Source organism: Nicotiana sylvestris, chromosome 4 (genome assembly GCF_000393655.2).
Source record: "Nicotiana sylvestris chromosome 4, ASM39365v2, whole genome shotgun sequence".
Taxonomy (NCBI): Eukaryota; Viridiplantae; Streptophyta; class Magnoliopsida; order Solanales; family Solanaceae; genus Nicotiana; species Nicotiana sylvestris.
In genome coordinates, this window is record NC_091060.1 from 175,152,442 (window position 1) to 175,167,910 (window position 15,469).

General features: G+C 33.6%; 1 protein-coding gene across 1 annotated transcript; it reads right to left on the reverse strand.

Annotated features, from left to right (window-relative positions):
- Nucleotides 1-6,531: 6,531 nt before the first annotated feature.
- On the reverse strand, nucleotides 6,532-11,420 carry LOC104246141 (tRNA (carboxymethyluridine(34)-5-O)-methyltransferase-like). The gene is made up of 3 exons (XM_009801899.2): nucleotides 11,045-11,420; nucleotides 7,927-9,034; nucleotides 6,532-7,090 (listed from the first exon to the last, which is right to left on the reverse strand). The coding sequence occupies exons 2-3, from the start codon at nucleotides 9,003-9,005 to the stop codon at nucleotides 7,003-7,005; spliced, it is 1,167 nt and encodes a 388-aa protein (XP_009800201.1). The 5' UTR covers nucleotides 9,006-9,034; nucleotides 11,045-11,420; the 3' UTR covers nucleotides 6,532-7,002.
- Nucleotides 11,421-15,469: the final 4,049 nt, after the last annotated feature.

The window sequence follows — 15,469 nt, forward strand, 5'->3', positions numbered from 1 at the left end:
ACAAAAATCAATCCCATCACTGTTAACAAAATTTTGACATGGGTCCATTATTTGGAAGACTGTCCTCCACGGGACAAATTATGAGCAAAATGATTGACACTGAATCTGGGATTAGAGGAAAAATCTGTATATACAAAATCTAAAATTAAAGAATACGTACTATTCTATCTGCTTACAAGCTGAGCATATTTTTAGGATTCAAAGGAACTAATCTATAACTTTTATACATTATTTCTATACAGTTAAATACAACTACAATATTATACAACTTAAATGTAATTTTTATACAAGTTTTATACAATATGTCTTTTGTATATTTTGTATCTGATTTATACATAGCAAAAACAAATTTCATACAACTAATTATATATTATACAACTTATCTACAATTTTCATACATTATTTCTACCTAGTTAAATACAACTACAATAACATACAACTTAAATACAAAATTTATACAATATGTCTTTTGTATATTTTGTATCTAATTTATACATAGTAAAAACAAATTTCATACAACTAATTATATGTTATACAACTTATCTACAATTTTTATACATTATTTCTACTCAGTTATATACAACTACAATATCAGACAACTTAAATATGATTTTTATATAATATTGTTCAACTTTCATACAATAGTTAAATAAAAAATATATATAAATAACAGAATACAATTTTTCTACAACTTCGTAAATACAATTTTTCTTCTTCTTCTTCGAGTTTCAATATGAAATCGGCCAAAATCAAGTCTAATCTTCACCAAAACACCTTCAAAATTGAGATATAAACTCCAAACCATATTCTCAATTGTTTGCAACAACACCCAATCCAAACAAATAATGATTTTTGAAAACCCAAATTCGAACTCAAAGCTTCAAAGCTTTTTAATGGCTGTCAATGGTGGAATTGCTGCTCTCTTTTTCTTTGTTTTACATTACTGAAATTAGGGATTGAGAGATAAAGAGAGACATAGAGAGAATCACAATTCTTTGCAATAACACTCAATTCAAACAAATAATATTTTTCGAAAACCCAAATTCGAATTAAAGGGAGACAAATGAAACAAAAAACTAAATTTTTTGTCTGACTTCGAATGTGTAGGTGACCAGCTAGATTGTGCAAAATATTGCAGTGAACTTACAAAACTTTGAACAACTAATAAATATTTTTGTTGATTGATCTTCGAATCATCAGTTAATGAACTTCAAAGCTTTTAGTTTCATAGCATTAAATTAATTCAAAGCTTTTTAATGGTTGTCAATGGTGGAATTGTTGCTCTCTTGTGCAAGATACGTGGGGAGGGAGGTGGGATGTGGAGGGAGAAACGTGGGGGGAGTGGAAGATACATTAGAGTGATTTTAGGACACTAATTATTATCATTAATTCCCTTAAAATGTACATAAATAATAATTGGGTATATAAAATGTAATTATAGTAAAATTTGAATAGAGAGGATAATATAGTTCATATAGTGTATATGAATGTAAAAATCTCTATAAATGTTGATTGTTGGGAACCACACAAACCTTCTTAATTATCTTATAATAACTCCCAAATCTTTATATAACAACCTAGGCATTATTGGCCTTAATTTATATATTCGAACTTGGGAATATCGACCTTTTACAACCTTATATAAAATTTTGGAACATATGGCCTAATTTCATATTCTTATAATCAAGTCATTAAAGGGTTTCAACATTTATATGGAATTTATCAAAAAAAACATTTTAAATTGTATACAATCTATCTTTCATAAAACCATAATTTGAAATTATGTAAAATTGAATACATATAATATATTTAACAAGATATTTATAAATATAAATAGTTTGCAAATCATGGTGTGATGCATAATTGTTCGCCCCCACAAATATAGGTTCGCATTTCAATTAACATTAGAAAGCATTCAAAGCCTATATTTTGAAAAAATAATCCTAATTTTGTTGAGCGTCAAATAACTCAACACGTCCCAACAAAGTCAATCTACCCCAATCATAATTTAACCATGCAATTTAGGGAGAAATTCAAAAATAGCCAGATTTACAACTGGTCGTTCAAAAATAGCCCAGTTTCAAAAGTAATCGAAATTTAGCCACTTTTCATATAAAGATAAATCTAAGCGAAAACACTGTTTAAAACCTGGAAAATACGCCAGTACATTATACTGGAGTTCCAGCATAAGTATGCTTGAACTCCAACATATTATACTGGAGTTCCAAGATAAGTATGCTGGAACTCCAGCATAATATGATGAAGTTCCAGCAAGTATAATTGTCCAGCATAATATACTGGAGTTTGGAGCACCGGTGCTTCAGTATATTATACTGGAGTCAGCAAAGTATACCGGTCCAGCATAATATGCTGGAGTTCATACACAAGTGCACCGAATTTCAGTATATTATGCTGGACCGATCTCTATTGCAGCAAAATAGTGACTATTTTTCATTGATTTCGTAAACGCTGGCTATTTTTGAATGACCAGCTCAAAAACTGGCTATACCGCGCTATTTTTACTGCAATTTATGGCTCAATTTATCCAATTCAACACTTGGGTATTGGCCTTAAGCCACTCAAATGCCTATACTCACCCAAAGCATTACCACTTTATTCATGGGTGCGGCTATCTATACCATTTATGGTTTTGCAAGATATCTACATACACCTAACCACTATTCTTTTTCTCTAATAATACCCAACAACCTCCATTGATACCCTCAAGCTATGATTCATCCATAATTTCACTGGAGTCGTAAGTAGGTATTCATGAATCAGTTTGACTCGATTTTTACCAAAACCAAAATACAAACTAACTCTTATCTAATTGACATTAAGTACTAAATGCTTAGATCTCAGTATGATTATGATTGTCCAAGTTGGAGAAAACTATGCTATGGAAGATTTTTAAAGTAGAGTGATCTTTCATAAGCAAGAAATTGCAACTGTTTTTCGCAAGCATTTTACTGGTGAAACATTTTTGTCCTTTAAGGAGGTTGGAAAAGAAAGTAACAAGGAAATTAGTGAAGCTGTTGGAAAAGCTATAAGTCAGGTTCAAAGGTTGACAGATTTTTATTATCATTTGGGTAAAAAAATTCAAGAGAAGGTTCTTAGTGATAAGAATGATAAGTTGCCGAGAAAAGTTTGTTTTGCCATACGTTGCATGTATAGTAACAGGAAAATGAGTATGCTAGGCCAAGACTTTCCAGCCTTCTTCCACCTACAATGATACTATTAAATCCTTTCCCTTTTTCACAAAAATTCACCTACACCATTTTCATTGAGAATCATTGTGATTCTTGATCAATTTTTAGATTTTGTATAGAGTAGTTAATTAGCTGGCTTATGAGATTTAAAGTCACTTTTAGACAACTCAACAAGTTCCCCACTAATAATAACTGAAACGATGACGGAAAAAATACACTGACGAAATCCTTCCATATATATTTTTCAACTAATGGGTAACATTAAAAATGTTCAAATATATATCACAAACATCTTGGACAAGAAAGCTACATTTTTTATCCCTGCTTTAGGTACTGTCTTATTTGATTTAACATGGTTAAGACTAGTAATTAAATTCATCTTCCCCTCCCACCCATGACTATATCATGGGCCTTTACTTTTGCTACCAACAATGCCTTAGAAAGTGCAGAGGGGTTACCTATAAAACTTGCTTTGGGAATAGCAGTTCAGTTGTGAGGTTTTAGCTTGTCTCGGAAATCTCCAGCTACCAGCCATAGAAGAGCTCCTTAGAGAATCGGGTCTATAATACCTGATGACAAACAGATTTTGCGCCCCCCAGGCGGGGAAGGTTGGTGAGAGCTAAATAGAAAAGGATATCACCTGTGCATATTCATCTTCTAATCATGGGTGTTTGCTTGGATGCAAAACCGTCACTCTTTCTAAAGCTGTATGAGAATATGGTAAGAGTAAAATAAAGATACTGTGGTTTCCATAAACAAAGCTAAAACCACGTTGACGCTATTTACAATTTGTGAATGTTAAATTTAGTTTTGACAACTTTACAAGCTTTTTCATCCAGGAGATTGATGTAGCTCAGAAGTATCCCTCCATTAGGACCAGAAAATTGAGTTGCAAGATTGTAAACTCAGAAATGAAGCCTGGATTAGGTTTTGCTAGTTTGGTATATATGTATTAGCAAATCACACAAGAAAGAAGACAATTCACAAATTTGTAGTCAGAATCAATCACTGAAATAGAACATATTTACCACTACATTTGAGAAAAATGAAAGAAACTCTATCAGGGTTTTAACTTGCACGTTATGTGAATGCGGCAAACTAGCAGTAGAACTTGGAAGAGCATTGTCAAATGTATTTCTCTGCAAAGTTAAGAAAGAAGAGAAATCAAATGCAACAGCTTCATTGTAACTAATTACTTTCAAAATTTATTTACGAGAGAAAAACTAAAAAAGCATGGTTGCAACACATTATTAGGCCCAGTAGCAAAGAGTTCCATATAATAATGCTCAGTTATAATAGTTGCCAAAACATAAACCATCCAACAACGAACAACAACAACCCAGTATAATCCCACTTAGTGGGGTCTAGGGAGGGTAATGTTACGCAGACCTTACCCCTACCCTTGGGTAGAGAGGCTGTTTCCAAATAGACCCCCGGCATCCTTCCCTCCAAAAACTTCTCACCTTGCTCTTGGGGAGACACGAACTCACAACCTCTTGGTTGGAAGTAGAGGTTGCTTACCATCAGAGCAACCCCTCTTGTCTAAACAAAGCTGACACATCCTCTGAAATCCACAGAAGCAATTCCAAAAGATTTTAAAGAGATTGTAGCTACAAGGTTTCTGGACTCTCTATTCTTTGCAGTTCTTACTAAATTATGTCCCCTAATAAATTTTTCTCATCAGGTTCTGAAAAATTATAAGAAAGCTTAATAAAACCAAGGCCTCTCAGTTGAAATCCAAGAGAGAATTATCTACCGTACATAAAACACTTCTTCAGCTAACTCAATTTGTTACAAATTAGTATACGTAAGCAAGAAAACTCCATAAAGATTTATAAGAATCGCCTAGGCGTATTTGAGTTATGCCAAATCCTGCTTATCATAGATATCTCTTCATTGCGCATTACTGAGTTCGTTGTTCCCTAACATAAGGTCCTTTAATTTCTTTCAACAAACCACTGTATACATGTGAGAAAGCCAAAAAAAATGTAGACTTCAATAGAAAAGGAGATGTGGTCAGCAAGACTGGATAATGATGCATTTTACCCCTCACTAAAATTAGGCAATGGCATAATTCTCAACACAAACAAATATTAAATACAGAAAAGCTCAAGTCTTATGCAGACATGAAACCAATACTAAAAACTATGCCTCTATACCAATACTGGAGCATGTTCACTCTATATATATTCATACAAATATTTTTAATGCCAATATATGTTATGCTGAACTGAATCCAAAGAAAGAAACTATACCAATACTGGCACATGTCCACTCTCCATCAAGGTGCTAGATGACCCGGCTGAATCTACGCTCCAAACAGATTTGTTCAGTTGTTGGACTTGCTTGGATGCCCCACAAATTATAAAACCGAATCACTGAATACGGGCCACTGCTGGATAATCAGAGGCTTCAATGCCATGATAAATAAATTTCTTTCATTATATAGTATTGAGCACAGATCTATAATTATGATACATAAATAAAGGAAATACGCACCTTGAACCAGACATGTTCAAAGAAAACACAGATCGAACTTCCTTTGAAGAAGAAAGTGTAGCCAACAATCTTGCAAATGTTTCGAAAGTAGAGGCTTCGGCAGGAACTTCTAAACATAATGTGTTGTAACAGTATGCAATAATGCAGGCAACCCTTTTCTTGAGAAGTGCTATGCCTTTCTGCAGATCCTTGTGTGATTCTATTGAGTGCAGGGAAGCAGAAGCACAGTTGAAACTACAACTACTAGAAGAATCCAACCGAGGTTTTCTATCAGATTCCATTGAGGTAACTCCAAAGTCGCTTGAACTTCCAGAATTACTGCAACTTCTGTTGTACCATGAAGCTTCCCCACCATACGAGCAAAAGTTTTGGCGTGGAATAAAAAGTGGATACTCGCTACTGCAATGCATGACTAACAGATTGTGCCGGGTCAGCTCACCTCGACTCTATTCCACTGAATACATGTTACCTTTAACCAGCACAAATACAGATAATTCTATCCATCACGAATAAGGCATATGGGAAGAAATCATCATTTTTTTGTCGCTGCTAGAATTTGTAGCTCGGTTTCCAAATAGTATAGTTACTTCATTGATTACTAAACCACTCTTTTGGGTGCATCTTTCTTTGCTTACTATTGAAGAGGTGACTAATAATGTTATGTATTTGAAAAAAGCCTAAAACCAAAATAACACTCTACGACTTCTCATTTGCTTATGGGAAGATAGATAAAAGCAGAATGCAAAATTGCCTGGTACTCAACTGGACTGAAAAATGTCAAAGATAAATACATGTAGAAACTTTAATAGTTGGACAAAAAGTCTAAAGTGCTAAATTGCTTACTTGGAGAACATTTTATGATTACTGTAATATAAGTGTTGTGAAATGCATTCAGTTCCCTTAAAAACACAGCCATAAATTTATTCAAGAGAATGCTATCTCCTAAAACTGAAGTAACTATTGGGATATCAAACCCCTTGGTCTCAGGCTTGTCACCCAAAATCTTTAAAAAAGAATTGTATTTTACAAGATACTGTCATGCATAACCACATCAGGCACGTGATAACACCAGGAATCCAGGATGAGAGATACAATAGATACAGGCAACAACCGAGCGAGCAACGGAGAATGAAAAACTAGACATATGTTTCTGTTGATAACCTCCATAATCTGTAGAATACAATCCTTGCATCAAGACAATATCACCCTTTCACAACTAGGGTTATTGTCTTCAGGTAATAGATTTGACTTCGCCAAATGGAAGTGCAAGAATCATTTGAAAAGTTCAACACTATCATGATGTTTTCTCAAGAATGATGCACCAATTTGATTTGTCATAGAATCTATCAACGAGAATGGCATTATCCAGACCAGACACCAACCTATGGAAGAACAGAACATGTCAATTAGTGCATTATCCAGACCAGACACCAAACTATCGAAGAACAGAACATGTCAATTAGTGCAGCTCATTGTTACAAATTGGTCAAACTTCTAATTTTGCGAAACTACATAACAGAGAAGTACTGCCTCATCTTGCCGCTCCCCACCCCAAATACTCAAAAGCCTTTCCCTTTAGTCCATTGGGGGGGGGGGTGTATGAAAGAAGCAATAAAAGAACTTTAGAAATGACTCAGAGACAAACAAGCACAAGCCCTGCAATAAGGGAAAAAGAACCTATTTTTACTTATCAAGAAAAACTGATCAACTGGATTTGTTTTGTTTCGTTCATTCATCTATATGCATGCACTTCAGTTTATTGGGAGAGAACAGTAACACATCAAAATTACTTCTGAATAAGGATGAAAGAGACTCCTAGCATCACATATAATGAGATAATCAGAACTCTAAAACTCATAGCTCTTTTGAGGTCAATACAATTTCAAAAGCTCACATGTGACCTCCCAAATATCATATGTTTTTAAGAGATTCAAACTCTATGAACATGTTATTGCCAGAGCATTGATTGTACTCTAAATTTCTACTCAAAGAATGACACAAACTGTTTACACTTTCCTAGCCACAAAAAAAAAAATAATGGATCATAATCAATTGCGAGAAGTGTAACGACATTCAGTCATCATGTTATAGATTATAAAATTTAACAACCATGATAAGCATTTGTTAACATATAGCGACTTGACAGAATGAAATCGGTCAAACAAGAAAATTAGGGGAAATTCTTTACTTTTCTTATATAAAATAAAAAACGAATTACCTTTCAAGTTCACCTTCACTAAAAACATGGTAATATCTATTATACACCACAGAACCCTTCTTATCATCTTTCTTTGCCAAACCACTAGCTAAGGCAACAGCTGAAGCCCCACTTACTTCAGCTCGATGATAAGGTAAGTGCCAAGGAACAAAGAATTCCTGTTGCTCTGCATAACCTTTTCCAGATCCAGTAAGCAAAGAACGGCCTTTATCCTGAGAGGTTGAGTCCATAACTTCATCTGATTTTACTTTTGAAGACTTTGCATGTAGGTCTTTCAACTGCTCCCCAGCACCATTTTCCTCTGCTTCTGGGATGCTTTCAAGGGTGCGAGGAGATGAAGGGTTGCGAACTCGAGGACTTCCTGGTCCTATCCACTCTGCTATATACCTTTGGTTAAGTGGTGTCCATTTTTCAACTAACGATGTATCTTCTTGTTCCCGGGCCCAGACAGTAATTAAAATACACCCACCCTTTTTAACAACACGGACGAGCTCCTCCACCGCTTTCCTCCTCCTATCTTCAGTACTTAAGTGATGCAACACAGCAATAGAAATCGCTGCATCACCATAACCAGTCCTATATGGTAGGTTCACAGCGTCTGCAACCAAAACTTCATGTCCTCTATCTGCACATATATTAATAAGAGCAGCACTAATGTCGCAGCCAATAAAGAAACAATCAGGATTTAACCCTAAGTATTTTCCATTTCCACATCCAGCATCTAAGATGAGTGAACCGGGAGATAATGAGTTCAAGAAAGCTGACACTTTAGGCCACTTTGCAAACCGAGTGGAACTGAAATGGGGAGCAATGGCATCATAAACACCATGGACATACTTCTTTTCGATTTCTGGGGTTGATTGAACATTTGAAGAACATTTTGCTCTGACAGACACAGGACGTAGAACTGGAGCCTCTCCCACATATTCTGATGTAAGCAAACTCGAGGCATTATCAGTTACAACGTCTTTCATTGTACTAAAACTTCTTCTACTGAAAATATTACCAACTATAATAGTAGAGTTAATATATACTCCTTTGAAACAAAATGAACTTGCCGTTCCAACACCAAAGAGCATCAGCTACAGAAATAGTACATGACAATAACCTGTTCAGACAAACGAAGAAAAGCAATAGCAACTGAGGTTCACAACAAAGAAATTTATCAACCAAGTAATCTTTCAATACATAAATGGAATATTTTCTTCACTCGGCTTACACTCTTAATATAATTAAAGCACCTTTCTTTCTTTTTGTTTCTTTTCATTTCTAAGTTTGAAACCTATACAAAAACATTCTAATCCATGACATAATAACATTTAACTCAAAGGACCTACTGCATACACTAACTAGGATAGGATTTAACCTAATGGAGCAATTCGGGTTAAAGTAATAAGGATTAGAAAAGGGTATTTCTCTATTAAATTGACTTAAAGTTAAAACTGTAACGAGAAAAGAAAATCCCTTTTAGTACATTAGGATGATTTGGTGGATATATTGAACTTAAGACTTAAGTCCCAAGAACTAGAACTCCTAATTCTATCATAAATATTTATCTTTAATGAAATTAAACATACAAAAATCATTGTAAGTTAATTGCTAAATTACTTGGGAACAAGGGAATTTAGGGTTATTACACAGAAATGAGAAAGAGAAATTAGGAACTTACACAGCTGGGGATATTGGCCGGAGAAAGAGAGGAGAGAAGCAAGCGGTGGTGGCAATTCAATCGATCTATTGTGGCGTTTTTTGAAATTGGCGGGCCGAATATCCACTACTTGAGCTTTTTAGTCTCAACTGGGTTGCTATTCTAAGCATTCTATCTTAATCTACTAACAATGAAAACCCTAATTCAATTGATTTTAGTAATTTTTAGCAATGACTTGAATAATATATACATACTTCTATATTTTTTTTCATAAAAATAAAATGTCATCTCATCATATTGTGACAATGATTATATCTTCGTTTTTAATGGGGTCAATATTTGTTAGGTGGGGTTTGGGAATTTGTTTCATCCTCTTTTAAAAATGTTTGAAAAGTAAAACCTACTTATAAAAAGAAAAACTTTACTGTATATTTTATCATTTGTGTCCATTTTTTTTCTTTTTGCTGTTGCACATTCACCAAAGTTCCAAACTTTTTAAGTGCAAAAGCTGGTCTAATGTCATTTTCGTTAAATAAGTACTCCTACGGTCCTACTACCTAATAAGTAGTTCAATGACTTTCAATGTTATTCTTGTTAAATAATGATAACCAATTACTTCATTATTTTTTACAGAGACTGCAGTTGACGCGAGCAAGGATTTCGTTAATTAGAGCATACGAGTTGTCACACCTCCTTTTTCCAAAGAATAGGGAGTTTTTCCAATTAAAGTGACATTATTCGAAATGCGATTATTTATTTAATTAGAGTCGCCACTTGGCATAATCTATGATGTCCCAAGTCACCGGTTTATTTTAAATCCCAAATCGAGGAAATTTGAATTTGTTTTAAAGTCCGTGAAACCAGAAAACCGGATAAGAAATTTTGTTAACCCGGGAGAAGGTATGAGGGCCCCCCGAGTTCCGTGGTTTTAGCACGGTAACTCAACTATTAATAATTGGCCTAATTATCTGATTTATTACATGTTTAAACCTATTGTGCATTTTTACTTTCTAACCGCTTTTAATAGAATTTTAATTGCTTTTAGCATGAAACACACTGCTCCCAGACATGACACTAATATTCAGCCAAAGTTCAAAATTCACCCATATTCACAAATGATCAATTCATTAAATGCTATGATCACAGAAGGAAAATCTGAGCAGATTTGCAGCCATTATATAAGGATTCGACTATCCCCAAGCTTAAAACGAGAACAATGCGTTTCGACTAAAATGATCAACCAATTCACAGTAGGATTCCTAATCGAGAAGACAGATTTTAATTTATTCATGTTATGTTTCAAATTGTTTCATTGCCTTCAAACAAACTCCAAATTGGATCAAAATACACATTCATTATACATGGCACTAGCAAAAATCAGGCATTGAGCAGTTCTAGAAATATGAAATAAGGATTCGGCCATTTTAATCATTAAATAAAAGCATAATACAAGGGAGTTTGAAAACTAACCTGGTGGAACAAAGAAACCTCGAATAAACGGACTAAAGGCAGAGGCAAACTCGACCGAAGCTCAGCAGTTCCCGAAATAGTAAAATCAGCGGAATCGAACAGAGATTTGAGTTTAAATCAAACTCTCAGCTCCGAAACAAGCTCTACAGCTCCAATAAGCTCCGAAATCCCCAGAAAATGTGAGAGAAGACAAGGATTTGAAACTCAAAATCAGCTTTGCAATTTTTGAATTTTAGCTCTAAACTTTGTAACTTCAGCGTGTGTGTGTCAAGGAAGAGTGTGTATGAGTGAGAGAGTGACGAAGGGGAGGCGGGCAGCTTGGTTTCTATGGGGTGACGGCTAGGGTTCAGAAAAATCGGGGGAGGGATCCGTCTCTTGAGAATGAAAGAAAGGAGTTGTTTAAACCAAACGACATAGTTTGGCCAGAAACTGCGTCGTTCGGAGGTGGGTGGGTGGATATTATTGGACCGGATATTTGGATGGGTGTGGGTATTTGAGACATTGGGCCATCGATTTTTTGGGCCCAAATTAATGTGCAGAGGAGGCAAGTCCAGCTCTTTTCTTTCTTTTCAATTCAATATTAAATTTTTGCAAACTCTAGCCATTTTAGACTCAAACTTTAATTGAATCTAATTTTTGTATGGCTACACTATTTATCTATTTTACCTATGATAGACTAATGTAACTAATTAACTAACCTAAAATGCAATTTGCGATTTTGTATTTAACTAATGCATCTAATGATGAAATTAAATCCTAAAAATGCAACTAAAGTGTTAGAATGCAACAAAACAAAAGAAAAAATATTTTGTGACATTTTGTGATTTAAGCTACTCCTAATTAGGATAAAAAAAATGCAAAAATGTAATATATTGCAAAAAATAAATAGAGAAAATTTCTCTAACAATCCTACAAAATTCTAAAACAAGTAGAAAACTATTTTTGACCTTTTCAGGAGCGATTTTATACGTCGGGCAAAATTTACGTGCCCACAGTATTCGTTACTCAAAAGTCACTTTTATTTCTTTTGTTACACAAAAAATATTTTATTTTGCTCTAGGTACCACAAATGTCACCTTGGCCAAATTTTATAATACTTTTACTTGAAAGTCTATTTTACCCTTGACATTATATAGATCCTCTCATTTATGCAATACCTTCTATATTATATACTATATAACAAACTTTACCTAAATATTTTTTAAATTAAAATAACTTTATATTATTACTTTATTTATTATTTTTATAACATATTCATACATTTAATTTTATCACGGCATTAAATTTGTTTGATCATATTCAAACACGAATATATATTTAACTATAAAAAAGATAAAAAATATTTATTAAAACTAATATGAGTATTTTGTTTATTGAATTAATGAATGTGGCTTAGCTTAGAAATACGTGAGCTTTGATTTTATAATTTTTATTAAAATTAATTTACTAGGCGTGGTTAAGAACATTGACTTGAGATTTCTTCACAGTTTTGTCACTAACAAATTTGATAATGCTTTCAATATGTCTTGAAAATTAACGTTAAATGAAAATGAAATATACGAATATATTGTAAAAATAATATTAAGTTATTTTAATTATAAGTAAAATACTTAGGTAAATATATTATATAATATAAAATATAGAAGGTATTATATAAATAGGAGAATATATATAATGTCAATGATGTAATAGACTTTTCAAGTAATGGTAAGAGAAAATCTGGCTAATATGACTTTTGTGGTACCTAGAGCAAAGTAAAATGATTTTTGTGTAACAAAAAAAAAGAACAATAACTTTTGAGTAATGAACACAAAGTTGAATGACTTTTACATAATAAAAAAAAGGAAAATAATTTTTTATTAATGATTGAATGATCACCCATAAAAATTACTCATTAATATGGTAAAGTTCAAAGCATTTGTGTTTTTTTTATTCGTGGGAGAGTCGTCTTTTTTGGTTTCTTCCCCCTCGTTATAAGACATTAATTATGAATGGAGAATTGGAGATCACCAAAAATCTTGCATCTACTTATTTTGAAAATAGTGGGTATATATGTGTATTAAATTCTATAGTTTGAACAGGAAACTTGGGTGACTTAGCACATCAGCATCTCCCTCCCAATATTTTGAAAACTGAGTTTCGCATTCATTGTTACTTGAGTTCTTATGTGATTTAAAAAAATATTTAACAATTACTTCATAGAAGAACCCAACTGTAGGTAAGTAATTATATTGCATATATGCGTTGCCAATCTAAAAAATAAGTTGAATAGCATATTAGAATCGGCCAATATATAGAACGTTGAGTTTGGCATAATCGTTGGTTATCGATGGGTATAAAGATTCTGTTGAAAGGTTGAATTTCGAGTGAAAATTTCGCTTTTTTTTTCCAACCGTTTAGTAAATGATTTGTTATTTCTTTTGAAACTGATGGATCATTTAGACCAAAATACATTAGGCCACCAAAAATTTAATAAATCATCGCAAACGTAATGTCACAGTCAAATATTTTATGAGCAATTGAGCAATATTAGACCCCAGTCTAACATTATTTGGAAGGGTAATTTTTAAAGGTTATATTTGCACAATTTTTTTTATAATAGGGACAAAATCTAAACAGTGGCCTAAAAAAGGACTCTTACGTAAATCAGCCGAATCCTGAATAGCATTGTCTATGGGCCGATTTAGACTGAATATCTTGAACCAGAGCCCACCAATGTATTCAAGTCCAAGCCTAGTCCAATAGAAGACTAATCAAATTATGTTCATGGGCTGGGTATTTAAGATTAGTTACCTCCTGTAGCAAAGGTTTATATCTAATTTATTTTAAATAAATATTCTTTTAAAAAATTATATTTCATAGCTATCTTTTAATTTTTCATAGCCAAATATCTATTTATAGTCATCTCCTATCTTTAAGCCATAAAATAAATATTGTATTATTTTTTCTCTCCCATCAAATTCTAATAACCACTAAACACCGAGGAAGATGAAAGGGAAGGGGAATATGTTGTATCTAAAGTATTTTATCAGCAGCAGCAGATCAAGCGAGGTGAAAAAATTGAACAAGAATTGACCTAGGAGTTTGAATGTCTGGTTGCTAAAGTAGATCCACATACCCCCAAGTCTATGACTCCTGACCCCCTCGTGGCGAGAGGCTATTTTCAACTATGATTTCTATGCCTATATCGTGTGATGCCTCCGATTTCTAGTTGTGTGCTAGGGTTTCCCCATTCTTTTCATTTGTTCTAATGAGTTACAGGGATATTCGGTGAAGAGAAAGAGAGAGAGAAAGGTGAAAGAGTTGAAGATTTTTGCTCAACGGGGATTCGCCGGAAATTAGGGTTTGTTCTTGAACAAAGACGACGGAGTTTGGGGCTGAGCAACTTGATTTTCTGTTAATATATTTCAATGTATTTTCAACGTACCACGCTGTATTTTCATGTATTTCATTGTATTCATTGTCTTTTTTTTCATACCACGTTGTATTTTCATGTATTTCATTGTTTTCATTGTCTTTTTTTCATTGTAATTCAATGTATCTCATTGTATTCCATGTATTTCATTGTATTCACTATATTTTTTCATTGTATTTTAATGTATCTCGCTGTATTATATGCATTTCATTGTATTCACTGTCTCACTATATGCCATGAATGTATTCATATATTTTTTTTAATTAATATAATTTAAATATTCAGATGTATTATATGATTTTTCTGAAGATTGTTATGTTTTGGGGGTATTTTTCGGTTGAGAATCTTTTTTTTAAGTGGAAATACAAAATTTGTGTGTTATAATTGAGTTTGTTGAGTTATATTAGGAGTCTATTATGTTAATTGATTCACTTTTCGTTTAAAAATAGTGTAATCCCTTGTTTCACACCGTGAATATAGTTGAATACAATAATCTGTCCAGCTGTAATTCCATGTTTTATGCCATAAATACAGTCGAATACACTCGAATACAACAACTGAATAGCGGGACTTCCGTGATTCACGCCTATTTTTGCTACTGTATTCATGAATACATTAGCTTAATGTGATGACCCGATCGGTCGTCTTAAGAATTAACACCATGATCCCCTATTAACTGCTTTCTCCAAGTTTATCTCTGCTAATGTGATTTGCCGGGATGTTTGGTTTTGAGTTTCGGGGAGTTTTGGGACACCTAGTCCCTAAATGAGAGCTTAAGTGTTGGAAAGTTGACCGTAGTCAGAATAGTGTAAAGACGGCCTCGTAATGGAAATCTGATCGTTCCGTTAGCTCCATTTGGGTGATTTTAGGGTTAGGAGCGTGTTCGGATTGTCTTTTGGAGGTCCGTAGCTAATTTAGGCTTGAAATGCTGAAAGTTGAATTTTGGAAGTTTCCGGTTCGATAGTGAGATTTTGATCCGAGGGTCGGAATGGAATTTCGAGAGTTGCAGT